The sequence below is a fragment of the Diaporthe citri genome (assembly GCF_014595645.1).
Source record: "Diaporthe citri strain NFHF-8-4 chromosome Unknown scaffold_23, whole genome shotgun sequence".
NCBI classification, from domain to species: Eukaryota; Fungi; Ascomycota; class Sordariomycetes; order Diaporthales; family Diaporthaceae; genus Diaporthe; species Diaporthe citri.
The window spans coordinates 92,778-117,021 of record NW_025064868.1 but is presented as its reverse complement, the minus strand read 5'-3'; the positions used below and the strand labels follow the sequence as shown (position 1 = coordinate 117,021).

At 55.4% G+C, this 24,244-nt stretch overlaps 8 protein-coding genes across 8 annotated transcripts; 2 read left to right on the top strand and 6 right to left on the bottom strand.

Annotated features, from left to right (window-relative positions):
* Positions 1-743: 743 nt before the first annotated feature.
* On the bottom strand, positions 744-1,747 carry INS49_007581 (uncharacterized protein; the record flags this gene model as incomplete). Its single annotated transcript, XM_043168344.1, has 4 exons — positions 744-764; positions 836-950; positions 1,013-1,509; positions 1,580-1,747. The coding sequence occupies 4 exons, from the start codon at positions 1,745-1,747 to the stop codon at positions 744-746; spliced, it is 801 nt and encodes a 266-aa protein (XP_043016803.1).
* Positions 1,748-3,276: 1,529 nt separating this feature from the next.
* INS49_007580 (uncharacterized protein) lies at positions 3,277-4,055 on the top strand (the record flags this gene model as incomplete). Its single annotated transcript, XM_043168343.1, has 2 exons — positions 3,277-3,681; positions 3,777-4,055. 2 exons carry the CDS (start codon positions 3,277-3,279, stop codon positions 4,053-4,055), a joined length of 684 nt encoding a protein of 227 aa, XP_043016802.1.
* A 1,250-nt stretch (positions 4,056-5,305) lies between these two features.
* On the bottom strand, positions 5,306-5,617 carry INS49_007579 (uncharacterized protein; the record flags this gene model as incomplete). Its single annotated transcript, XM_043168342.1, has 1 exon — positions 5,306-5,617. The coding sequence occupies one exon, from the start codon at positions 5,615-5,617 to the stop codon at positions 5,306-5,308; it is 312 nt and encodes a 103-aa protein (XP_043016801.1).
* A 1,150-nt stretch (positions 5,618-6,767) lies between these two features.
* INS49_007578 (uncharacterized protein) lies at positions 6,768-9,190 on the bottom strand (the record flags this gene model as incomplete). The annotated part of the gene is made up of 4 exons (XM_043168341.1): positions 6,768-7,277; positions 7,324-8,056; positions 8,119-8,869; positions 8,935-9,190. 4 exons carry the CDS (start codon positions 9,188-9,190, stop codon positions 6,768-6,770), a joined length of 2,250 nt encoding a protein of 749 aa, XP_043016800.1.
* A 1,643-nt stretch (positions 9,191-10,833) lies between these two features.
* On the bottom strand, positions 10,834-12,132 carry INS49_007577 (uncharacterized protein; the record flags this gene model as incomplete). The annotated part of the gene is made up of 4 exons (XM_043168340.1): positions 10,834-11,090; positions 11,162-11,773; positions 11,835-11,903; positions 11,967-12,132. 4 exons carry the CDS (start codon positions 12,130-12,132, stop codon positions 10,834-10,836), a joined length of 1,104 nt encoding a protein of 367 aa, XP_043016799.1.
* A 1,273-nt stretch (positions 12,133-13,405) lies between these two features.
* On the bottom strand, positions 13,406-17,029 carry INS49_007576 (uncharacterized protein; the record flags this gene model as incomplete). Its single annotated transcript, XM_043168339.1, has 4 exons — positions 13,406-14,811; positions 15,079-15,183; positions 15,234-15,308; positions 15,370-17,029. The coding sequence occupies 4 exons, from the start codon at positions 17,027-17,029 to the stop codon at positions 13,406-13,408; spliced, it is 3,246 nt and encodes a 1,081-aa protein (XP_043016798.1).
* Positions 17,030-18,540: 1,511 nt separating this feature from the next.
* INS49_007575 (uncharacterized protein) lies at positions 18,541-19,449 on the top strand (the record flags this gene model as incomplete). The annotated part of the gene is made up of 1 exon (XM_043168338.1): positions 18,541-19,449. One exon carries the CDS (start codon positions 18,541-18,543, stop codon positions 19,447-19,449), a length of 909 nt encoding a protein of 302 aa, XP_043016797.1.
* Positions 19,450-19,983: 534 nt separating this feature from the next.
* INS49_007574 (uncharacterized protein) lies at positions 19,984-22,642 on the bottom strand (the record flags this gene model as incomplete). The annotated part of the gene is made up of 4 exons (XM_043168337.1): positions 19,984-20,082; positions 20,172-20,395; positions 20,996-21,045; positions 21,276-22,642. 4 exons carry the CDS (start codon positions 22,640-22,642, stop codon positions 19,984-19,986), a joined length of 1,740 nt encoding a protein of 579 aa, XP_043016796.1.
* Between the last annotated feature and the right edge of the window lie 1,602 nt (positions 22,643-24,244).

The following is a 24,244-nucleotide window of genomic DNA, read 5'->3' as shown; positions in this document are numbered from 1 at the left end:
ATAACTATAGCCCAACTACTCTTTACAATTTTGATAGTTCACTGTAACGGTGAACAGAAAGATCAATGCAATAACTATACATAGGGCAACAAGAAAGCCGATCATGGCCTTCAATAGCAGCCGATTCTAAAAAGCCAATCACCCCATTGCAATATCCCGGAGATCCTTGTTTCCGGTAAGGCTGCCGAGGCGGCGGCGGCTGTTGCTGCTGCACCAACAAGCAGCCGCTCTAGAGATCTAGTAGCGACCCAGATGGCTGTGCATGTGAGACCACCCACGCGGCATGGGTTGGATGCGCCAATCGACCTGCGGCACTGGCGTCTACCTTTCTTGTAGTGACTCTAAGCTAAAAGTGGCTGCCACAAGTAAAACAGAATTACTGTAAATACCACGAATTATGCTAATACTAAATCAAGACTGCGCTACTGGGCACAATGCATTCCTGTAATCCAGGTTGTTCCAACAACCTCTTGGGTTGTGTGAATCGGACGTTGTCTAAACCAGTTCAGACAGCGGATTCTTCAACCCTCCAGTCCCTCTTAACCGTGATAGTTTTCAATTCCATGTTGGCGTGATGGTTATCGGCTCCATAGGAGGAATTAAAGGAACTATCATCTACCGTAGCAGTCGCCCTCCCACCATATTGGGACTGTGCCACGTGTAGTTGTCTCGTTGAGCCGTCGTCGTCAGGGAGTTCCGAAAAACCGCCCGTCCAAGGAGTGGACGAAGCTCCGTTCTTGCCTTTAGTATTGCCTCTGGCGTAGCTGTTGTCCTTGTCTGTCGAGTTGTTTCGAGATACTAATGGGCGGAGAAGCGGGATACATGCTGCAGTTACCAGCAAACAGGGTTCCAGTGCACTGAACATGAGCGCGATACCCCCGGAATATGGGAAGTCGTTCATGTCGATCTTGATAATCTCGGCGAGTCGGACGGTGCTTACGATGCAGACTCTGTATCTCCATGTCTTAGCTAGCGCGGTGAGAAGACGAAAGGCAGGAGTCGGTTCACTTACGCAAGCCCGATCCCAAAAGTCACCATCAACCCAATCTTCTTGTACAGCTGTAGCGACAGGCCGTAGATATAAGGCATGGGCAGGAGCATGACAACCAGGTCGGTGAAGATATTGAGCCCTCCGGTTACAGCCCACAGCATCCTGATGTCGCCACAGGTTCCCACGGTCGAGAATTTGTCCCAGTTGTATTCAACCGGCGAACACACGGTGAAGGCACCGATAAACAGGATCATGGCCCAGATCACGACGAATACGGCACAGGCTTGACTGATCAGGACGAAACTCGGAACGGAGAAAATCTTGGCATACAAGGCGAGGATGGAGAGTTTCGTCAACCCGAGACTGAGCGACCAGAAGACCACGACCACGGTCACAAGCTTCATGAGAAGGGTGAAGGAATCCGGCCCTCCCATCGCAAGGACCTCGGTCGTGTGGTATCCCATCCCGCCAACCACGGCGCAGGCGACTGCGAGTAATTGGTACGCGACCGCGACAACCTGAAGGATTGGATTTCGTTAGAGGCTTCCTGTGGAGATATAGGAACACTCGGGCGGGTAAGAAACTTACACATGCCACGAGGATGAGCCAGTCGCTCAGATCGAGAGTGTGGCCCTTGAGTCTCGACCGCGCCCACATTCGCAGAACAACGGCAGAAGTCGGCAGCAGTGAGAAAACGACTGCGCCGGCGATGATAGCCTTCTGGGGCTCACGCTCGATTGGGAACACATACACCATGGCGGGCACTGCCTATCCAGAACTCACTGGTCAAGGTGCGGGTGTCGGTGGATAATCGGGAAACGGGTCAGCCTTCGTGGCAACTGTTCAGTTGGAAGGGGGGGGGGGAGCTGGGCTTTTCAGGTCCGGAGCGGTGGTATTGGATGGGCCTCGGTTTTATTATATGCTCTGCGTCTGAACCCTTCACTTGGGAACGGGGGCGTTACCGGCTCCACAAATTAGTCTCGTGTTGGTTTCTTGACGGGGCTGGCCCAACACCACTGCCGGTCTGACAACCAGGAGGGTAATATCCAGCCCCCAGCAAGGTGTGCATACTGGCATCGCTCATCTGGGCTCCGATGGGCGACTAGTCAGTTTCAAGAATTGCCCTGTATGAAGTGTTTCTCAAAAACGGGATATCTTTATCGGCGTTGAAGATATGAAGCGTTGTGCTGACATCTGGCTTTGTATCGCTGCTGACCATGTGTACTCCGTCTAGACACCCTCAGGCTCTTTAGTTTAGAGTCCCTCTTTTTTTTTCCCTTGTGGGAACAGCGTGGCTCCTATCCTGTGCATACTATGGTACAGGCATGCATTCTGAGTCGGGCGGGCACCACGTCAACCTCCCAACAGCTCACACTCAGACAAGATGGCCGCCGCCTCAGCCCACCCCACGGCAGACGCTCCCGGAACACTTCCCCGTCGTGACGCCTGAGCTCCAGCCCGACCACCCGTGCCGTTCAACGACGGAGCAACCGAATGCTGGATCTGGGGTCGAACAAAAAAACCCTGCAGTTCTGAAATTAGATTAGATCATCCACCGGGTAGGCCTCCCGTAGCAAGCGAGCTGGGCCGTGACATTCGCCGTCCCGCAAATGCGCCACGCGTTGCAGGGACTTGATGGGGGCACGCAGTAGCTAACCGGTCTTGAATCCTTTAGCAGGGTACTTTTGCATGCACCTGCAGACTACACTCCACCGGCTTTAACTTGCTAGTTCGACATGAGGTGGATAGGGTCGGAAAAGTAGAGAACATCAACTCGCACTCAAATTCTGTGGAAGCAGAAGTCCTGCTACTTATTCTCCATAAATATCCGAGGAATAGAGGGTTCTTCAGAGGGCTAGGCAGGCAGGCGATCCAATCCAACCTGATAGCGAGGGGAAGTGGATGCTTATGCCGAACCAACAGAACCAACAGAATTATAGTCGAACCAACAGAGTAGCTACACCTTCGCAGGGGTAATAAACGTTAATTCGTGCTGTATTTTTTCTATTGGTGATTCTGGACCCACTAGGTACCGCTTCGCCCAATTTGTTAGTAAAGGCGACTTTGGGTGGAGAAGTCAACAATCAACGTTCATTACCCCTGTGGAGGTGTAGTATCAACGGGGCACGAGTCATCCGGAGTTGCGTAGGTCCACACCTCATTGTTTGCTTCAAGTATTTATACTGGAGGAAATGGACAGCCGAGGCTGGAAATGGGGGGCATTCTGTCCCTCAAGGCCCTACCTGCACCAATTAACAACCAAAAATCATCGAGGAGAAAACAAAATGACTTTTGGCGTCACCCAACCCGAATTTGCCGAAGGCTGTGCCGTCGTCTTCGGCGGCTCAGGCGGCCTCGGCCGCGCGAGCGCCGGCCTGATGGCGGAGCGCGGCTCCGACGTTGTCGTCACCTACAAATCGCGCCGCGCCGAGGCCGAGTCCCTGGTGGAGGAGCTGCGCAAGCTCGGGCGCCAGGCGAGCGCGGTGGCCTGCGACGTCACGGACCGCAAGGCGGTCGAGGCCGTCTTCGAGCACGCCGTGGACACGTACAAGCGCGTGCACACGGTGGTGTCGGCCGGCGGCCTGGTGTTCGGCACGGGCCCGCTGGCGCAGTTCGCGGACGAGACCTTCCGCGGCGTCATCGAGACGGACGTCTACGGCTTCTACAACATCGCCAAGGCCGGCGTGCCGGTGCTGCGCGGGGCAGGGGCGGCTCGTTCGTCGCCCTGGTCACCAGCGCGGTGAACCGCACCGTGCCGTGCGACGCGCTCTCGGCCACGCCCAAGGCGGCGGTGGCCATGATGGTGCGCCAGCTCGCCACCGAGGAGGCTGCCCACGGCATCCGCGCCAACGCCGTGGGGCCCGGCGTCATCAACGCCGGTATGGTGCTGCCGATGATGGATACGCCGACGCGGGCGCTGCTCGAGGGCGCCACCGCGGCGACGCCGCTCAAGCGCTGGGGCGAGGCTGCCGAAATCGCCGAGGCTGTCGCCTTCCTGGCCTCATCGAAGGCGTCCTTCATCACCGGCCAGGTCTTGATGGTCGACGGCGGCCTCGCTGCCTAGTTCAGACGCAGCCGGGAGAGGGGTGTGAAGGTGTGGGGTGTCTCGCCTGGCATCCTGGCGACAGGGCTGGGAGGTGACAAGGAGTTTTTTCAAGGCCATTGGGACTGCAGACCCTAGCATCGGCGGTGACCTGGTCAGAAGCATTATTGAAGGCAAGCATGACAGGATTGTTGGGAAAGTCGTTGGGCAGGACGGTGTTCAGCCTTGGTAGATCGGTTTTGCACGCCGATTCTGTCCTTGTATTTTGTGAGCCCATTATCGAACCCAGTGGGCGCTTAGAATCATTATACCCGTAGGCACTGGTAATTATCAAGTGTCAATATGGAAGTCACTGGGGGGTTACGTGAATAGGGGCCGTACGTCTTTGAAAAGGGTGCCCTTTGCCCCTTCTGCTCAAGTGCAGTTAGATTCTAACTATCACGCCCACTTCGAATACAAATGATCGCATACTTGCCAGACCCAGCCTTTCCTCCCACAGTCAACATCCAAATACTTTATTATCCTTGAAACACCTTGCTCGTCGCCCTCAATGGCCCCTTGGAAGGTGTTGTCCCCCCAATCCTTGGTCCAACCGCCACCGAGGTCGATTACCCACGCATCTTCGTTCAAGTCGATAACGATATTTGTCGGCAGTACGTCACCCCAAATTACTCCGACGGCATGGAGAGCTTTAACTGTCTTCTTGATTTGGTCTGCCCACCTTTGACGTATTTTCCGTGGAGTTGCCAGGCCATGGGTTGCGGTATCTCGAAGATTGTATTTGGAGGATATCCACTCCCGCAGAAATCCTACGATGACACCATTTTCCGGGTGTTCGACGACGCCTTTGAGTTCTGGGACTCGACAAGGTGACGTTCCGCCCGCCGGACTTGGATAAGCCTGCCGGATATTCTGCAGGCAGTCGACCTCTCGCTTGAGGTCTGGGTCCCGAAGCTCGTCTCGCCTGGCTTTGCACAAGTACTGCTTATCTTGGCCATCGACTGTGACAAGACAGATCGTGCCACCGCTACCAAATATTTCCTCGACGACTTGAACTCGATGGGTGGAGTATCGCGGTAGTGAAGCATCGGTCTGAAATTCCACTCGGTGATCCAAAAGGGCTCGCCCCATCGTCGAATGATATCCTGTAGGCCTCGCTTGCTGCGATCGGCACCAGAACTGGCTCAGAAAGCTGCGCTGTTGATTCCAGTCGGAAATGAGATGCTTTCGGATACAGAATGGTGTGAAGAGACGGCGTTTGGTCCACTTTATCATCTCCATTCGGTATCTCGGTTGATGATCTCTGACTCTGAAATCATGGAATCGACGGCTTGGTAGATGGGGTCGAGAGCGTCGCCCTGCAGAATTTGAGACGCGATGTAATTGTCCGTGACAAGAGATTGACCAAAGAGCTGTATCACTTGGTCGACTAATGGCAAATTCCCTGACGCATCAGCAGACGTCTCTACCGTATCGGATTTGAAAAGGGATACGACGATGCGCTCGCCAGTTTTCTGCAGTCGAAACGTAACCTGAGCGCCTTTAGGCTCGGCAGGATCGTAGAAAATCTCGACCAAGTCCATCTTAAACGGGGGAGGGGGTCGCTGGAGAAGGTCGGTGATCACAGTCCCTTGCGCGCCAGAGGTATATCAGAATTGTAGGCGTGAAGTCACGATATAGGTGTATGAGGAACAGGAGACAGATCTTCAGTCTGGAAGATGGCAGCTTTATATTGTCCATTTTCTGCAATTTGTGCTCGAAGGCCAGAGTTATAGGGCGAAGGCACTTGAACATAGTGCTTGATGGTGTCAAATTAGGTTGAGATGGCTTTATCCGCGATGGCAGAGACCGGCTTGGTGTTAAGCTTGATAGCTTGTTAACAGCGCCGATATGAATGGTCACGGCCTAATACTAAGGCTTTTGGTATGAATTAGTGGTTTCCTGTATGTTATTGGTTTATAAAAGCAGATTAGATGGTTGCTGTTTAAAGCTTTGCGTACCGAAATTAACTGCAATTGCCTATAACTTACGTTATTTCTTGTCCCACTGAAATAATCATTGTCCTTTTAGCTTAGTACAGGAACTTAAAGAATACAAATAGTCTATAGCTGTATGAAGAGACCAGAGAAGCCACTGGGAGACTTTTCTGTGGAAAAGGTAGATCCAGATGTCTGCCTAGCAGGGGTAGCATTGTTGGTTCAGTAGTCATGTGACCACTTACTCGGTAGTAACTCATCAACTAGGCATCTGAATTAAAGTTTTGTATCACATGAAGCAAGTCAAGATGACACCAAGACATTCCGAGAAGGTCAGTTGGCAGTCGAAATTCTGGTCGATTAGATGTGGCCACGGATGCTCAGTAGAGGCATTAAGAACAGCATCATGAACGAATCAGAGAAGCATATTCTTTAACTGCAAAACAGAAGGGAGTCCGCCCAGGGATCCATGCTATGTAGCTTCGTGACAGTAATAGCCAAGTTGAGAGGTTTCAAGCGGAAGAAGGCTTCCCCCCCCCCCAGTATTAAGCTCACGCATGCATCTCTACAAAGACACCGTTGAATACAAGACCCCAGTTGCATGATAATACCAGAAAGCTCCGAAATAATTCGATAACATCCAATCTGTAGGAGAGGCCCTGCATCAGAACCCTCCGAGATGAGTAGCTGTTGTAACCTCTTTCGCAGAGGCCTGCAGAGTAGGCCAGAGTTAGAGAGGGCAGGGGTTTGGGTTGCCTCAACCCTGGGGATGCTGTGAGATCGGCGAGACAGCTTGTGGCGAGACAGCCTGCGGGGCCAACCCAGAGACTGCAGAGACCGGACGGGACGCGACACCTCGGGATTGCTCAGAGACGCGTAGATTCGCGCTGGTCTCGGAGACAGACGGCGTAGTCGTTCTTGTCGCATGTACTGTTGGCTTCACCTCGTGAACCTCGTCGTCGTCGTCCTCAGGAGGATAAGCCCGGGCCAGATCTGCCAGGAAATATCCCGGCCTTGTCTTTGGGATATCGTCGGTGTAGTCTGACCATTTTTCCGATCCAAGCCCCTGATATGCCAGGCGCTGAAGTTGAAGGGTACCGTTGGCTGCCCATTCCAAATACTTATACTCCTCATATTTGCGGCGGGAATAGAAAAAGGTAAGTACAGGTTCGGCAGTGTATGAAGCCAGGATTATGATGATGCCGGTCAGGTATGTGAAGTAGAGCCCGAAGAGGCTCAGTGAGGTATAGCCAGTGCTGCGGATTTTCTGTTCCGAGACCAAAGCAATTAGTGAGAATTCCACACCAGCCGACCTCATAGCGAAAGCTGTCTTCAATGACGGAAATGTTACTTGCCTGGTTATTACACATTGCCCGCTGGTTTTTATCGTCAGTCGTAGTGACATATGGCCGCACTGCTTCGTCGGTCGGACCGCGAGCGGTGTTCACAAAAGCGGCCTGGATCGAAGCCATACGCATAGAGAACCAGTGAGTGACGTCGAGTTGCCACTGATTGTTGGGTAGCGGGCCCATCATTCCTTGGTTGAGGTGCTGAGAAGATAACAGGGAGGACGGACCCAGACAATTTAGCAATGAATAGAGAGTCGTAGCGGCAAGCTTTGTGACTTGGAACATATCGAAACGACTTGATATTGCTTCGGGAGTGTCACCCGATTCATCGACAGACCAGAAATCGCTGGAGTCTTCGTGGAACAGAGGCATGGCACTGGTCAGGGAATCGATCTCGCTAGCAAGACTGCCACATTTCTTGTTGGAGTTGCAGTACTGGAAGCGCTGCACGCACCCCATAGGCGACGCCGCCTCGTCAGGTACATACACAACGCGTTGACCATTTGGAAAATGGAATACATTGCCCGGTACGATACCGCGGTACCAAAGATCGTCCGTTTGGTTAATAAAGAAGACTCCTTCTGGCGAAAGAAAAACAATCATCGAATCTGCGTCAGAAACAGTCAGCTGAGGGATGGCCTCGAAGTCAATATCTGCCAAATAGTTCGTGCCGTTCGCAATACGTGATTGTAAGGCACTACTCAATAATCAACCACTGTCACAAGCAAGTGGGCAAATTTCATCACGGTCTCTGCTTACATGAGGTTGAAACCTTGGTTGGTGTCCCGTAGTGTGTTGTCGGCTTGTGTCCGGTATTGCGCATCGAGATTGGCAACCTCGTAAGTCCAATTATAGAATTCGGAGCCAGTGTCCGTTTTTCCGGCGTTGGTTCTGCGACCATATGAATACCTGGTGTAATTGTTGTTGTTCACGCTCACATTGCTTGCGAACCCATCAGTCCTGAGAGGGGCACAGTGAAGCATCTCCCTATAATACATGCGCTGGTCGCTTGGCATGTTCAAGCCAAGATCATCGGTGCTGATCAATCCTGAGTCCAGTAATAGGTTCGAATCATTAGTGCGGCACATGTAGTCGTTGAAAGGACAAGAGGCGTTTAGAACAGAACTGAAGTGAAGGCGGCTCTTGACGAAGGTGGTGCAGTCCAACGTTCCAGTTGCGTTGGAGGAATAGCACTGTTGAGCGTAATTGGCTGCGTTGCTCATAGATTGTGAGACCCAAGGATAGACGACAGAGACCGCGCCACTTGTCAACGCCGAATTGTACATGAGGACTCCGCACTGAGAGCCGTCAAGGAGGACGTGGTTGCCGATGCCAGAGGAAATTGATGATGTGAAGCCACCAGCTATGGTGAAGGCACAAAACGCCGAGGCTGCGAAGATGATTGTTGGTAGAGTGCGAGCAAGATAGCCATCGGCCACGGCTCGCCAGCACCAGGCCAACTGCAAAGACGTCCACAGGGTGGATACAGCAGACAAAGAGTTCCGGAGGACTTCCACCGTTCAATTAGCTGAGCTCTGCAAGCCTTTGACCAGTACTGCAACTCATCCAACATACCAACTTGTCGTTGATGGTGAAGAGCATCACGTGGTTCAGGTGTCGAGTAGATGCGGTGGAGCATTAGCGTTATGATGCGCCAAAACCTCGACGCTACGAACCCAACGAAGGTAGCAGTGAAAGAAAGGAGTAGAAGACCATATCGAGATTCCAATGTCAATGTGGCGCCGAGAACGCGGCCCCTTGAGTAGTTGGTCCATGTTCCGAGATAGACTCCGTACCGGACCTCGTCAGAAGAGGTTGAAGAGTCTGTCATGGCGACAAATGGGGACGTTTACTAAGGCTTAAAGTTTAGGGTGGCTCAGGAAAGGATGACTTTTTGGACACATCTGAGAGAGTTTGAGCCTTGGACTTATATTCTTAGGGATATAAGTATCTCTCCAGCCGAATATCGCAAGCATTCCACCTACCTAATTCTCTCCCGCATCGACATTCTTTCACATGCTAAATGCTCGTAAAGATCCATGCCATTTGGGGGCATTCGGTCTCATCGGCCAAATGAAGTGCACAACTGTGCAACCGCAAAGTGATTATCGCATGCTGCCTGAGACGCGGAATGCGCCTTGCCTGACAACGGCGCCGCGGCGTTTTCCTCGGGGCGGCCGAGGGTCATGATCGGTCTCGAAGTTCTGTGGTACTCACATTGATTAGAGACCGTCACACTGCTTGAGATGGACGGTGTTGCCAGGACACACACTGGTCCACTCTCCTGGAACCTGCATGAGCTGACTAGACGAGGCTCTGGCCCCAACAGCCCCTTTGAGGATGCCCTGTGAGTGGACAAGGAGCCTCCAGGATAACATTTAAGAAGAATGCCATGAAACTTGAAATTCGAACGGCCGGAACTGACGATGACAAGGACCCAATTGAGTAACATATTCCGCGAACATCGGACTTTGAATCTTGGTGTCCAACATGGGGGCTGTGATAGTATTTTGGGGGCCGCCTGTAAACGGCAAGTAGAGGCGTATGTACTGCATAGAACAACTTACACTGCCACCTATCAGAGCTGGTAATGCAGTTGCCACCATTATATTGCCTTGGGGGCAAGGCTATCAAGGTTAATGGTTGCTTCACCGCATCTCTGAGCAGTCGAGCCCACTCCCCCTCCCGTGAGGTTCCCGTGGAATATTCTGGCTTCCCAAGTATATATTTGCATGTCATGTTTGAGGGAACATGGCGCGCCAGTGAATGCTGAAAGAAGCAGCTATGGAATCAAAATTCTCGATAAGAGCCAATCTCTCCGAGTGAACCACTTTCTGCCGCTGCCTGGATTTCTTCTTTCACGCTCCAGTCGAGTCTCGAGGCTTCTTCAGCTGTCCCGTCTCCCCCCTTCAACCGCTGAGTAAATCTCTCAGTGGGAGATCCAACATGCAATTCTATCCAGCTTTTCACCTGCAAGAGTCAGTTAGCTCATGAGAAGGGAGATGTACATGGCACCGACACACAGCACCATACTTAGTGAAGATCCAGCTAATAAATGGGAGAATAAGCAGCAGAGTACCAATCAGCAGATACCACCGCCAATCTGGATTATTTGCGAGGTTCTCGACGTTCATACCGAAGAGGCTCTGATTTCTATATTTAGTATCTGCCCTTTCTTTCTGGTAAGGACTCAACTGCTTGAATGCCGACATCTTGCAGACTTATGAAGTCGACCACATACCTAATAGACTATCAATTTCCCACTCGTCATCCTGGCGTCTCCGGATCCGTATCTTGGCGTCAGGACTGGTGCTCAGACTAGCACCTCTGTTTACAAAACGACCGTCTGTCCCGGGGGTGAGGGCCCAATCATGTTTCATCAGAAAGTGACAAAGCATGACCTTCACCTTGTTGGCGGCGAAGAACCGGCCGGGGCATGCATGCTCGCCGTGGCCGAATGCCTTTTTTTCTGTTTCAGCCCAGAACAGAGTAGTTGTCCCGGGGAGGATGCTTACCCAAGTGCTGTGCGCTCGTAGATACCAGCTGGGCCTTGTTCTCCTTACCCGGTTCAGACCGCATCCTGAGGAATCGTCGGCCATCCCACTGCTCTGGGTCCCTGTGTATCTTTGAATTCCCCCCTCGGAATGAGTCTACCTTGAGACGCATGCCAGGCTCGAGGGAGATTCCATTAGACAATTTCAGAGGATCCTGAACACGTCGACTCATAGACACTGTTGGACATAGTTATTATGTTAGGCTATTCAAAACGGGACGTTGAGGTTGGTCCGGGCAGATAACTTACTGGCGTTTATAGGCTTCATACGTTGCGACTCCTTGATGCAGCTGTCGAGCAGCTTCAAATTGTACAGGGCTGTCTTCTTCCAGCCTTCATCCCGCAGCACAGATGAGATTTCCTCTCGCAGCGGCTGGATGAGCTCCGGGTGCTGAGCAAAATCCAGGATGACTTGGGACGTCAGGTCGGTGGTGGTGTGGATTGCTGCGACCGACAGGATAAGCTGGAACACCGCCGGGTCGTACTGGGTGCTTCCCTTGAGGGCTGCCTCCCGGTCCGCCCAGTCAATCGCGTCACTGTACTCCGGAACTGACTGGCCAGCCTCTGCAGCTGTCCTGCGTGCTTGATGTCTCTCCTCAATTACCAGCGCAATGATCTCTCGCGCCTCGGCCAGTTGCGCTCGCAGCTGCCTACACTCGGGTTGGAACCAGTGCACGAGCTTGCGTAGATAGCGGGGGTATGCGCGTAGGCTCTGGGCGGCTTGGAATGCGGTCACGGTGTAAGATTTGGTCATGCGTAGCCAGTGCTCGTTTCGGCACAGCCTGTCGCTGAGAAAGCCGCGGGAAGAAAGCCGCGCCACGGTGTCCAGCACAGCCGGGTAAAGAAGAACATCTCTGAGCTCTGATTGACCCAGACTTGTCAGTCGACAGCGGGGTTCGTTGCTTCTCTGCGGATGACAGACCTATAGTATCTCCAAAGTTGATGGCATGGGCGATTGCTGTCTCTTCAGATAGTGGCTCGGTGATTTTCGCTGAGAAGCCTTAGTTAGCAGACTTGAGCCTTTGAAGAGAGAGTTTCAATCCTTGGCACAAACAGAGTGACTTGGTCAATTGCTTCCTAGCAACAGATTGGAGTATCTCATCGTCCTGACTCCCCTGAGCAAACGGCTGGAACCCGGGGATGTCGCCGTGGAAATTCGCCGTGGAAATCCTCCGACGTTGCAGCCCCGAAGCTAAGCTTTGGCTCGTTCGTGATCTCATTGGCGAGTGAGGGCGGCAGCACAAGGACTTCTCCAAAGTCTGCTTCCATTCTGAAGGGTCGGTCGGGATACTTTAATCTTCCCTCTCTTGAAACGTTCAAGGCATCATGTGTAAATGCCCGCTGATGAGGTCAGCAAAGATTGGCCAGGGCGAGACGTGGGTTTGTTAGACTCACTCTGGTTCCAATTCTTCCAGACAAAAGTCCCTTAAATATACGATACTCATCATACGCATTTGACCGTACGTAGTAAATCCCCTGATGCGATTGTAAGGCATGGTATTGCAGAGGTACATTGACGGCGTGTTACTTGCGACACCTGTGTCCGCTGATAGTCAGCCCAGAGTTACCCGCAACAACATCTGGGGGGGTCCGGGATTTGAGAAGGTCTGGAAGACGCTGAACGGAGCAAAAGACTCCCTCCAAGCTCGTACAGTTTGGCCGGACAAGATCTCGGTCAAGCACAGCCCGTGGGACATCGTCATGCGCAGAAGACAAATTATTTATATCATCACGGGTTGAACAAGCTCCGGGCTAGCAAGAGACCAAATAAGCGGCGATGCAAGTACAATTCTCAATAAAGCCAAGAAGTAGAAATATGTAATGTGCCGAACAGGTTAGGTAGGTACTCAACTCAGCAAGCCCAGCCACCCACCTCCGACAAACCAACCTCCTCAAACAACAACACAACAGCCACACACCGACTCACCCGTGCGACAACCGGGTAAGAGAAAAAACGATTGATAGTTGTTTTGCTGTTCCGTACCGTGACATGATGCGATGACGATGATGCTTTCCCGAAAGAACCGTACACACACGCGCGGACACACTGATCCACCGATCCTTCCATACATGCTGCTTTTGCCCTCGTCGCAGATCGCGTACACCTGCTCTCCAGTATCGACGCACACAACAAGCTTAGCTCACCCGCGCTCATTCTTCTTTCCTCCGGCTTCCACCGCCACTGCCACCACTATCAGAATTACTATCCTCACTACTCAACCCGCGCCCGGCGAAGCAGTAGCACTAAGACCAAGGATTCTCTTCGAAGCTCCTCCTCGGGCTGCCCTGAAAGCTGCGCCGCGCAGAGCCGTCATAGTCGCGGGCCTCGCTGGAGCGCTCCGTGGACCGCCGCGCCGAAGCTCTGGCCGCAGACGACGTTGAGGATACAACGGAGTGCCACGAGGGCGAGACCATCCCGCCGCTGCTGTTGTGGTTGCCGAGGCACCACCTGCCCGTGCACCGCCGCATCGGCATGGACCCGGAGCCCATCTCCTAGTTCTGGCCCTCCCAGCCGACCCAGCTGCGCGGCATGACGCGCCAGATCTTGACCTCGCCGCTGCGCAGGTCGTCGAGCTTGAAGCTCTCCTGCTTGACCTTCTTGGACTCGCGGCCTTGCTCCCACGCGCGCACCTTCTTCTTGGTCCCGTCCCACTCGGCCACCACGCCGACGTGGTCCGGCTTGCCCACCTCCACGCTGTACTTGGCGTGCATCGGGCCGTGCTTGCCCTGGAACTTGGCGTTGCGGATGCTGATGATGTCGCCTGGCCGGATCTGGTCCGTCTGTGTCGTGCTGGCGTTGGCGAGGTTGGAGTAGACGAGCGCGCCGTACGCGCGGGAGCCAACGGGGAGGAGAGCGTCCTTGAATGGCTTCAGTAGTTCCAACACAAGCGATTGTGGTGCACCATCACCAACCACAGTGTCTTTCTTCCCGGCCACGGCTGTAGAGATCGGCCGGCCGAAACGCTCGTACGACTCCTCAAGCTGGTCCTGTCGCAGACTTCGAGGAGGACCCTCATGGCGCTGCTCTAAGTGGACGTCCTTAGCATCCTGAGGATCGAAGCGCACCGTGATAACGGTCTGCGAGTAGTCTTGAAATAGAATATAAATGTCCCGAGTCACGGTCGTCTTTGTGCCACGCTGTGTAGACTGAGACTCATCAGATTCGAAGAAAAGGTCCTTGCGACCTTGCAGCTGCGGTGGCAGACCGTTTGGCTGTAACCACCATCCTGATTGAGGGGCCAGATCAACATCATTGGCAACAAAGCCGGATTCCATGGACGGCCTGTTCAGCATATCCACGGATCGTCTAGATGTACGAACATCTAGTGAGCCGCGAGATGTGGGCGCAGAAGGCCGACCAGATGAGGCGACAGGAGCAGCCCTCTGCTCGGGTTGTGGCTGGTAAGGTTGCTCGTAGTCATCGTCCGGACGGGGAGGCGGCGGCGGGGGCGGCTGAGAGAAAGATGGCGGAGCAGGAATCCGAGGAGACGTCGCAGCGGCAGTGTAGTTGTAAGGGTCGTACTCTTCTTCGTCTTGCGGGGCGAAGTTTGTAGGCGGAGGTGGCGGGGGCGCTGCTCGAGGAGCGTCAACAGATCGTCGAGTGTCAGACCGTCGAGTATCTGGCCGACTGTCTGGAGGAGGCTGGCTGGGCACAGGGGGCGGAGGAGGCACAGCTCTTGGAGCAGCAGCGGAGGGGATGGGCGGCGGCAAGGAGGGAGGTGCTTCCTTGGGCGACGCGACTGAAATGGTGTCCTCGATGCTTGACTCACGCCCGTGAGCCTTCAGAGCATCCTTGTGAGGCACTGAGGAGGCGATGTCCGTATCGTAATCTCCGTCGTACTCTGTGACCTCTCCTTCATTGCTGTCCTCTGGAAGAGCCGAGGGCCTGGAAGATGACCCTGGGCGGTCAGACGAAATCGACGTCCGAGGCAAGCCGCCAGGTGGGGGTGGGGGTGGGGGTCTCGTCTGAGACGGCGGAGCTGGAGCTGTGCCTGGCACGGGAGGTGGGGGTCGACTGGCCCTCTTGCTGGATGGCGACACCGGGGTAGAATCATCGCTCCGAAATTTAGGGGATGTCGGTAACCGGGGGGACGTAGGCACAGGCGGTGCAGGAGCAGAGACAGGAGGCAGTGGCGGCGGTGCTCGAGTCACTGGAGGCTCTTCACCTCGTGGCGTTTCCAAAGCCCCAGGTCCTGACAGCTCATCATCCGTTTCGGAACCCTCAGACTTGGCAGCATTCGCCACAGGAGCAGGCGGAGGGGGAGGTCGAGCTGTGTGTTGGTTAGCAGGATATCATGGCAGAGGGGTAGGTTGCACATACAGTCCGCGGGTACAGGGGGTGGCGCAGGACGTCCACCAGGAATTGGCGGGGCAGCACCAGAAGCGCTGGTTGGGACTGCATGCAGGTTAGTTAATCTTCATGCGCCTTGACAAACTCAGACACAATCAAGTCTTACCAGCTGGGGGACTGCGTGCCACTGGCTCATCCTCTTCCTCGTCAGATACAGCAGGAGGCTCCTCCGTCACAGGTGTCTTGTCTTCGGACTTGCGGGGGCCGCCCAGGCCTGGCAAAGGCATCATCATGGGGACTGGAGGTGCCTGTGTCGGAGAAGCGAGCGGCTGGGAGTCCTCGCTGGCGCGTCGCTCGGACGCGGAGGCCTTCTTCTTCTTCGGCGGCAACGATGGAGCACCGCCGGGGACGGGCATGCCAAACATGCCCGGCATTCCCATACCACCGCCCAGTCTGGCCATCCTTGCACGGAGCTCCTCCTTGCGCCGGAACTCCTTGGTTTCCTCGTCTTCCTCCTCCTCCTCCTCCTCATCTTGGGTCTCTTCAGCCTCCTCGGCTGGGCCGCCTCCTGTAGCCACCCGGGATGGGCGCCGAGGCTTTTCGTCGCTGTCTTCACGTTCGGTGAGGTCTGCCTGGTCTTCGGTTGTCTCTCCAGCACCAGACATGTCTGCTTCGTTTCCATCTCTAGGCTCTGGGCCCTTGGAGGGCTTGCGGCGAGGCTGCGCAGGCACTCTTGGAGGATGCGACTCGTCTATAGACTCCCTGCCTCCTGTTCCACCGGTGTCGGTGCGGTCCAGAGGTGGTGGCTGAGCAGCCTCTTCCTCGTCGACGCTCTCGGTGGCAGCAGGTTCGTGGCTGGGCATGCGAGGCTTCGCCGGGCGCTTCGGCTTTTCCCTCTTGGCCGCGGCTTCTGCGTGCCTTTGTGCCTGCTCTTGCTGTTGTTTCTGGAGAAGTGCCATCCGTTCCTTCAGACTCAAGGGTTTCGGCTGATCCTCGTCGCCCTCGTTAGATTCGGTGGGCATCAATCCTGCCTTCTGAGCAGTCTCCTCATTCTCAGCTTCCCGCTCTTTGATCTCAGGGTCTTCATCACGGCGGTAGACAGGAGCCACTGGAGTGCTGCGCTGGACCGGGACGTAGGTGTTGCCCTTGGGAGGAGGAGCAACGAAGGGCTTCTTGATGAAGGAGGAGGCGCCGGACGAGCCGCCCAGCCCAGCAGGCTTGAAAGGGGCGATTGGTGGTGCAGCAGATTTGTTGAAAGCGGCGATGCGGTCCTTGAAGGAGCTGCTAGCTGGCTTCTGCGACACGGGAGGCGGGCCCTTCTTAGCGGGCGCGGCCTTTGGTGGAGACTGAGCAACTGGCTCTGCTGCAGGAGCGCGGGGAGGCGACGCGGGGGTCTCGGGCTCAGCGGGCTCCGGTGCGCGAGGAGCAGCAGCGATGGGAGACCTGGGCTCGGTTTGCAATGGAGGCGGAGAGATAGGCTGCTCCTCCTCGTAAGGCGCGGCCGCCGGCTCTGGCGCGGAGGCTTTTGGAGAGAAAGCCGGCTGAGCAGGCTCCTCGGGAGCGGCGGCTACCTCCTCAGAGGCTGGCTCAGGTTCCTTCTTGGTTCTCGTTCGAGTCGGGCGGGGCGGGGCGACTGGCTCGTACTTCTCGACGAAGTTCCTGGGGAAGATGCCCTCATGCTTAGCTCCAGCGTCGTCGAGGTACTCTCCGGTGTACCAGTCCTCGTCCTCCTCTTCCGTGACGGTGATGATCTGCCCGACTGGGAAGTTCAGATCATCGTCGTGGGGCGAGGAGTACTCGTAGAGGGCCTTGACCTTGAAAGACATGGCTGTACGGCCAGGGCCAAGGCGCAGGCGAGAATGCTTGCGTCGCGGAGTTGCCAGAGGCCGAGTGTCTGACGTAGGATGATGCGGGGAGCGATGCTTTGGGACGGCAGGATTTTGCGATGTATGGCTGTCTGTGCCACGCCTATCAAGTCAGATATAGTGCATCAGACAGCAATTCCGAAATGCTGGCTCTAGGGGTGGATGAGTCGGGCAATGGATGGGTAAGACGTACAGGAAATAGGTAGGCAGGTCGGTCAGTCGGACGGGAAGCGACGCCTGCTCGGGTGCTGGGAAGCTTCAGGAGTCGGCCGCGGGCGCGGGCGCTGCGGGATTGATGCAGTCAGTCAAGTCAGGTAGGGCCGCCCAGTTGGAGACGATCCTAGTTGGGCGACGTCAGCGCATGAACAAATAAGGAGCCACCGCGTTCAGACCGGACCAAGCCCGACCACACCAGAGCGTCAGACGGGAACGTGTACAACGCAGCGCACCCCTCCAGCCCAATAATGACGACTAGCTGGGTGCTCCGATTAAAAGGTGGCAGAGCACGGCCAAGCCTCATTCGGTGGCTCGGAGAATAAACAAGACTGACTGACCTCCAAATACCCCGCCAGGCACACAGGCAGCCGGATAGATAGGAATCTTGGTTGGGCAGGCAGACAAAACGGACTGGTTCAGATCTACCTCAGATGAGATCTTGGTGGCAAGGCTTGTGCGTTATGTATGAACGGCTTGCAGTGTGCTCCTTGCTGGGGACCATGTGTCATTCATCAAACAGCCACACCCAGATGGTGATCGTATCCAGAAGATCCGCAAGGGCTAAAGCTGCCAATGCCTGGCTGGTTTTGTTTGGTTTTATTTCTGCTCGCAGGTGATCTGTGTTGTGTGATGATAGGTGTGCAGGCCAATAGCCAGGGCGGATGGTCGGATATTGGGCTGGTACACCAAATAGAGTCTGGAGAAAAGGGGGCAGGCAGGTATATGTCCAGATATTCAATCCCAAGGGTCTGGGACCAGCAGCAGCTGGCACTGACACTGACACTGACACTGAGATTGGCACTGGCGCACACCTCGTCTGGTCTGGCGATGGCTGAGGATCAGAATCTAAAACAGCATCAGACTCCTGTCTCCATGCAGCTGTTGGCTGTACAGGCCAGTCTAGTCTAGATACTGCTACCTGTTCTATTGTTGAACCTGGCCCAGGTGGGCCAGTACCGGCCAGCAACGACCGCTCCTCAACGTCAAACGGCCCCAGCACAGTCGGGGACAGTGTGCATGTTTGCTTCATCCGTACACACCAGACAGTGCATGACCTCCAGTTGCCGGCCACGGCACTGTACGCCAGAAAGCTCATCCAGGCAGTTGGAAAGTACCGTGCCTGCCGAAAGAAAACAGCTTCCCTGCTGCTCTGCCGCCCCCACTATCGTCACCAAACCCAAGACATTTCTTTCTTCAGCAACCAACCACGCCGAAGCTGAACGACGAGGACACTCCAGCACCACACCAACCACACCATGGCGTCCGAAACCAAAGCGCCCCTCAAGGGTATTCTCAAGAAACCCAAGAACGCCCCAAGCCCCACACAGTCGAGCAACTCACCAGCAGCAAGGCCAGCACAACAACCAAGGCAAGACCCAAGACAAGTCGCTATCCAGCACGCCCGCATCCTCCAAGACCGCAAGGACACCGAGGCCCAGATCCTCGACAACGTGATAACCCTCCTCGACTTCCCGCGCTACCGCACCCGCCCCGCCTCGGACCCGGACCCCGCCGACGCGCGCGCCTTCGCCTCCCTGGTGCGCATCTTCCAGCCGGGCGACTACGACGACCTCGCGGTGGAGCGGAACCTCGACGGCGACAAGTGCGGGTACGCGCTGTGCCCCGACCGGCGGCGGCGGTACCCCGGGGCGGGCACCTACAAGATGGTCAACAAGGGCCGGCGGGACTTCGACATTGTCGAGACGCGCGAGCTCGAGAAGTGGTGTAGCAACGAGTGCACCCGCCGCGCGCTGTGGGTCAAGGTCCAGCTGAACGAGACGGCTGCCTGGGAGAGGGTCGGGCTGCCTGACATCGAGATCGAGCTGTACCCGGAGAAGAAGGACGGGGAGGAGGGCAAGGCGGACAGTGGCTCTGGCGCCGCCACGCCTGCCGAGGAGGGCAAGAGTGAACCTGAGAGGCTGGCTGTCGAGATGTCTCGGTTGCAGCTGCAGGAGGACCGCAAGGCCACGAAGGATGCTATGAATCTCGCACTTGAGAGAGGGGACGATGCCAAGGCGTCGCCCAGGGGTAAGGTGGACGTCGTCGTCCGCGAGAAGACGGTGACCACACAGGCAGAGGCCCCGGCTCTCGGTGATGGAGCTGAGGGCGATTCCATCGAGGGCTACAAAGCCAAGTTTGGAACCGAACCCGACAAGGATTCGTAGCACGAAACTAGGTTTACGTCTACAAGCATTTTCTGCAAAGGCACAGGAGTTACGGTTGAGTTTCGAGATACCCAGATAGACAAGTCACATAAGCACACAGCATGTCACCAGCAGGTGTCTCTCTTTACAACGGCATGCCGCAGTTGTCCGCGTGGAATACTGAGAGTGAATCGGTGGAGAAACCACACGACCCAGGACCTTGATCCACACCCGAGCATAGGAAGTAATTGGCCATCAAGCCTTGTCTCCGGAATTACCCTAGAGACAGGCGACACCTTGTAGGAGCATGAGATCTGTATTCGATCTAGCTGGGAGCTCACTACCTTCCATGTCGGTAGAAGACGAAGAAGACACTGTCGTGCCATCAAGAACGCCGTGGACGCCGTGACCGACACCACGCGCCCGGAACCCAAGCCCGATTTGAATCCATCGTGTAGTATTGTGACGCCCGTGCCACTTCCCTCCCTCATGCCTTTTGTTGAGAACTTTTTCGTAACCTCGTCATCGCAACACCGGTTTTCGATTGGGGTCGACTTAGTCGCGGCGAGGGGGGCGGTCGCCGAAGCGGCGGCCACCACGCTCCTGGGTCTGCTGCTGGACGACGTTGATAACGTTGACGGGAACAGCGTCGAACTGTTCGGGGATCCCATGTTAGCAATCACAACCCACCGCGCCGCCAGAATCTGGGGGCCCAAATGAGCGGGACAGGGGCAAGAACTTACGCCGAGGTGCTTAAGCAGGTCCTTGGTCTCGGCGTCGACATCCAGCTGGCCAGACTCGGAGTTCTGGGTGAAGTCGAGGGCGGAGACCTCGGGGACGTACTGGTCCTTGCGCTCACGCTCCTCCTCCTGCAGCTTGAAGGAGATACCGCGGACGGGACCCTCCTGAATACGCTTCATCAGGTGGGTGGTGTAGCCGGCAATCTTGTTGCGCAGGCGCTTGGAGGCTGTACCGGGGTGGATAGTATTAGACATAGGGTCAAGGTAAAATACAGTGCATTTCTTGCAATGACCCACCGATGATTGCGATCTCATCGCAGATCCTCTTGTTGGTCTCAAAGTCGAGGGTCAGGCGAGGAAAACCTCTCGATCATGACCTTGGCGGACTTCTTGACGGTCTTGGTACGGACGCGACCCATTTTGGCGGTATTGGAGGGGTGTTGAGGATGGTGGTTGGCGACGGAGAGAAAGTGAAGGGTTGGGCGATGGACGAGAGGCTGGATGGAGACTTCGACAAAAAGGACGAGCAGATCAAAATTCATGGCTGCCCACTCTGAGCTGTTAGCGTGTGTGTTGGAGCGGGCGGTGTCTGACGGCAGAATTTAGACATCCACGTGCAAAGTCACATGACACCCTTCAGCGTCAACCTGGTATATGTCATCCTAGTCATGGACTGGCTTTTGTATTTGACATTTGTTTGAGCTGTTATATACGGGATGTAGACTCGCAGTCTGAAATTCTGGGCATTGGATACCCTTAGACAATCTGGACCGTACAACAATGTTCACCTACACTGGAGCTACCCAGCTCAGCAACCAGCCTCTTACAGATGACAGTGGCGTACGAGTGCAGAGAGACCCTCTCATTCTTCATTAGCCTATGGAATCAGGAAAACAGAGTCCGTAGTAGGAAAAAGTCGTGACTGCATGGCTGGAATCAGTTTTACATTTCTACTTGATATACAGGTCATCAAATCTACTCCCATCTTCTCAGGCATCCCGTAGCTTTCACAAAAAAGTCCCAGGGCGCGCCAAAAGGACCCAAATGATTGATGTCTATTGACCCTGGTCATTGCCCTCTTCCCGCCCGAATCTCGGTAGTCCGTACCTCTCGCTGTTGCCCGGCGTGAATCTGGTATTGGTATTGACATAGCGGGTCCTGCGGTCCAGCCTGTACGATGGCCTCGGCGCCTTCATGGGCAGCATGAAGTCTTGGGTGCTATCCTCTGACGCCTTGTGGAAAATCTGCTTCTCGCCCGCCATCTCCTCTTGCACCAGCTTGGACTCGGCGGTGGTCTTGTCCTGCACCTCCTCGGCGTGCAGCAGGACCCGGCCCTGGGAGTTGACCTGTGCCGAGAAGACGTGCGCCCACACCTTCTGACCACCCTCGGCGCTTGGGTCATACGTGCGCGTCGTGTTTGGGCGTAAATCTTGAGTGACGTGTTTTGAACCGACGATAAAGCCGCCGAGACCGAGAGTCCCGGACTTTCCGTGCGAAGTGGCATCGCCGCTCGACACAAAGACTCTGCCCTTGATGGGGGGGTGGTACTTGAGCGGCCCGTAGGCAGGGTGGTTGTCCAGGTAAGCCGACGTCCGCAGGTAGGACAGGCCAGCCGAGGGGTGTGTAATGGGAGGCCCATGAAGGGCATAGGGGTTCACGCGTTCCACAGCCCTCGACTGATAGGGCGCCAGAGTTCCAAGTTGGTCCGAGGGTTGCGGGGGCTCGATGGGCGCAAGATCCAGGAACTCCCCAACAGTGTCAAACAAGGACGTTCGGTCCTGGCGCAGCTCCCGCAAGAAGTCCGTGAGCTGGTTCTCGGTGATGTCGCCCGGCAGGACCACCCGCGCAGCCTCGACCGCCTCGTCGCCGCCCTCCTTGGTCGCGCGATCCTTCGCGTCCTTGGTCAGCCTGGCAGCGAGCTTCTCGCGCATGAACTGGCGGAATTCGGTCTTCCTCAGCCGCACGGACTTCTTGATGTACTTCTGGAACTCGCCCTCGGTCAATGTGGCCAGCCAGGGGCCCTGGTACTTCCACCGCATCTGGCCCGCTTTGCTCTTCTTTTCGCTATCGATCGCCGTGAAATCGTACTTGCTCTCAAAGACAGACTCTGGTCGCATGTCCATGGCGGAGATGGAGGATGTCGCCGATTCGGGGATGAAGTGCGGGAGGGATATGGAAATGTTCATCTCCTGCCACTTCTCGAGCGACAGGGTGTGGTCGGCGGCCGAGGCGAAGTCGGTGACGTGCTCGATGGAGTCGACCTGCTTGATGCGCAGGTAGGGCGTGCTGGACTTTGCGGTCGACCGCATGGGGAAGTTGCGCTTGAAGCCCCAGTCGCCGCGCTGCCTGAAGTTCTCGGGGGCGGTGACGGTCTGCAGGGTCGGGTAGGCCTGCGTGGCCGTCTCCGAGTTGTAGCTGGTGGCCGCCTGGTAGTCGCCGGGCGGCGGCGGTATTGCTTGGGGCAGCGAGAACATGCGCGAAGCCCGGAGGAGGGATCCCCCGGGCGACAGGGTCCGGCGTGCAGTCGCCATCGTCGGTTCGCGACTGCTTACCGTGGCTTGAGGTGCGTGTCCAGGTTGGATTCAAGACGCCGTGTCGAGATGCGATGCGGCAGAGCTTCAAGAAAATTGGCAAGAGGCGCCGAGGAGCTAACGGTAGACGTTACGATTGGCTGGATGGGTCAGGGTGGGTCCAAGCTCTCCATTGACCAATATTTACTGTAGAACTGCAGATCATATGTCTCTACACATCACGATAATTGCATTTCTTGTTCCTCTCAGCATTCGAGATAGATCCATCAGCAATGTCAAGTCGGCCATGCTGCCTAGCTGGGGCGTATTCCACCCATCATCTCGTCCGCCGCCCTCGAGGCAAGCAGATGCCATACATCTTCAGCTTTTCGCTAGGCCAGTACTACTCAGCTCGTGGGCCGGTTTTCATCTCTCAGCCGTTACCAACGTCCCTACAAAACCTCACAATCTGCAACCCGGAAAGGCTGGATCTCATATCACCACACACAGGACACTGCAGGGCTTCTGTCTTAGATGCGGCGGAGCTGGCCGTCGCGTAGGGGATTGCAACAAGCCGCCTGGGACATGCTTTCGGTGCGGTGAAAGAGGACATAGAAGCAAAAAGTGCCCACAGCGAATGAAGTGCTTCCGCTGTGGTAAGCCAGGCCACACGGTGTCTCAGTGCTCTAGCGAGGTGGACAAGAGGATCTATCTTTCGTGCGGTGCAGCTGGACATTTGAGCAGAGAATGCCCAAGGCCAATTTGCTACCGCTGTGGCGAGCGAGGCTATATAGCGTCCGAGTGTTCCTCGGAAGTGGACAAGAGGACTCGATCCTTGGGTAAGGAGGCACGACATGTTGCGGACAATTGTCCGTCGACGAGGCCCGGCGATAGTGGCCGTCCTGGTGGCATGAGAGCTTTTCTTTCCAGACTGTTCTGGGGACGCGGCAGAATTTGAGCACACAGAAATGTCTGCACGGGGTCTACGCCCCCGGAGCTTTCACCGCGAACAGATTTTGCAACAATCGTAGCTCCTGCGTGTCTGGAAAGCGACTTGCATCATGACAACTACTATTGCATCAAATTGGTGCGGCAGAATGGCAGTGAGAGCGTGGGAAAGGAACAGAGGGGAAACACACTGCAGTCACGATGACCTGAACCCTCTACTGGCACTCTTCCGCACGAAATTGCTGCGTCTACACAGAGTGTATGGCGAGGCTCTTGGACTGGCGAGCCCAGGGAATTCACAACGTTGCTAGACTCTGGTTCGTTGCGGATGGACACGGTGCAGGATGCATCGGCTGTTGCTCCGCACTGGTGATAATCAAGAAGATACATCAATGGGCCGTGGAGCGTACCGACTGCTTCTGTAATAAGAATGATCTTGTACACGTATATTCATGTATCCATTTATTTGTACATCTATGTATTGATATCATGTGCATGTAATTGTATGCCCAAGTAAGTGCCCAGGTGAGTAGTAGTAAATGGTATGTTCCTGCCAAGGTAAAGCCATACATTCGGCCTTAAGCGGGGCACGGACTTAAGCGAGCTGGTCATGTTGAC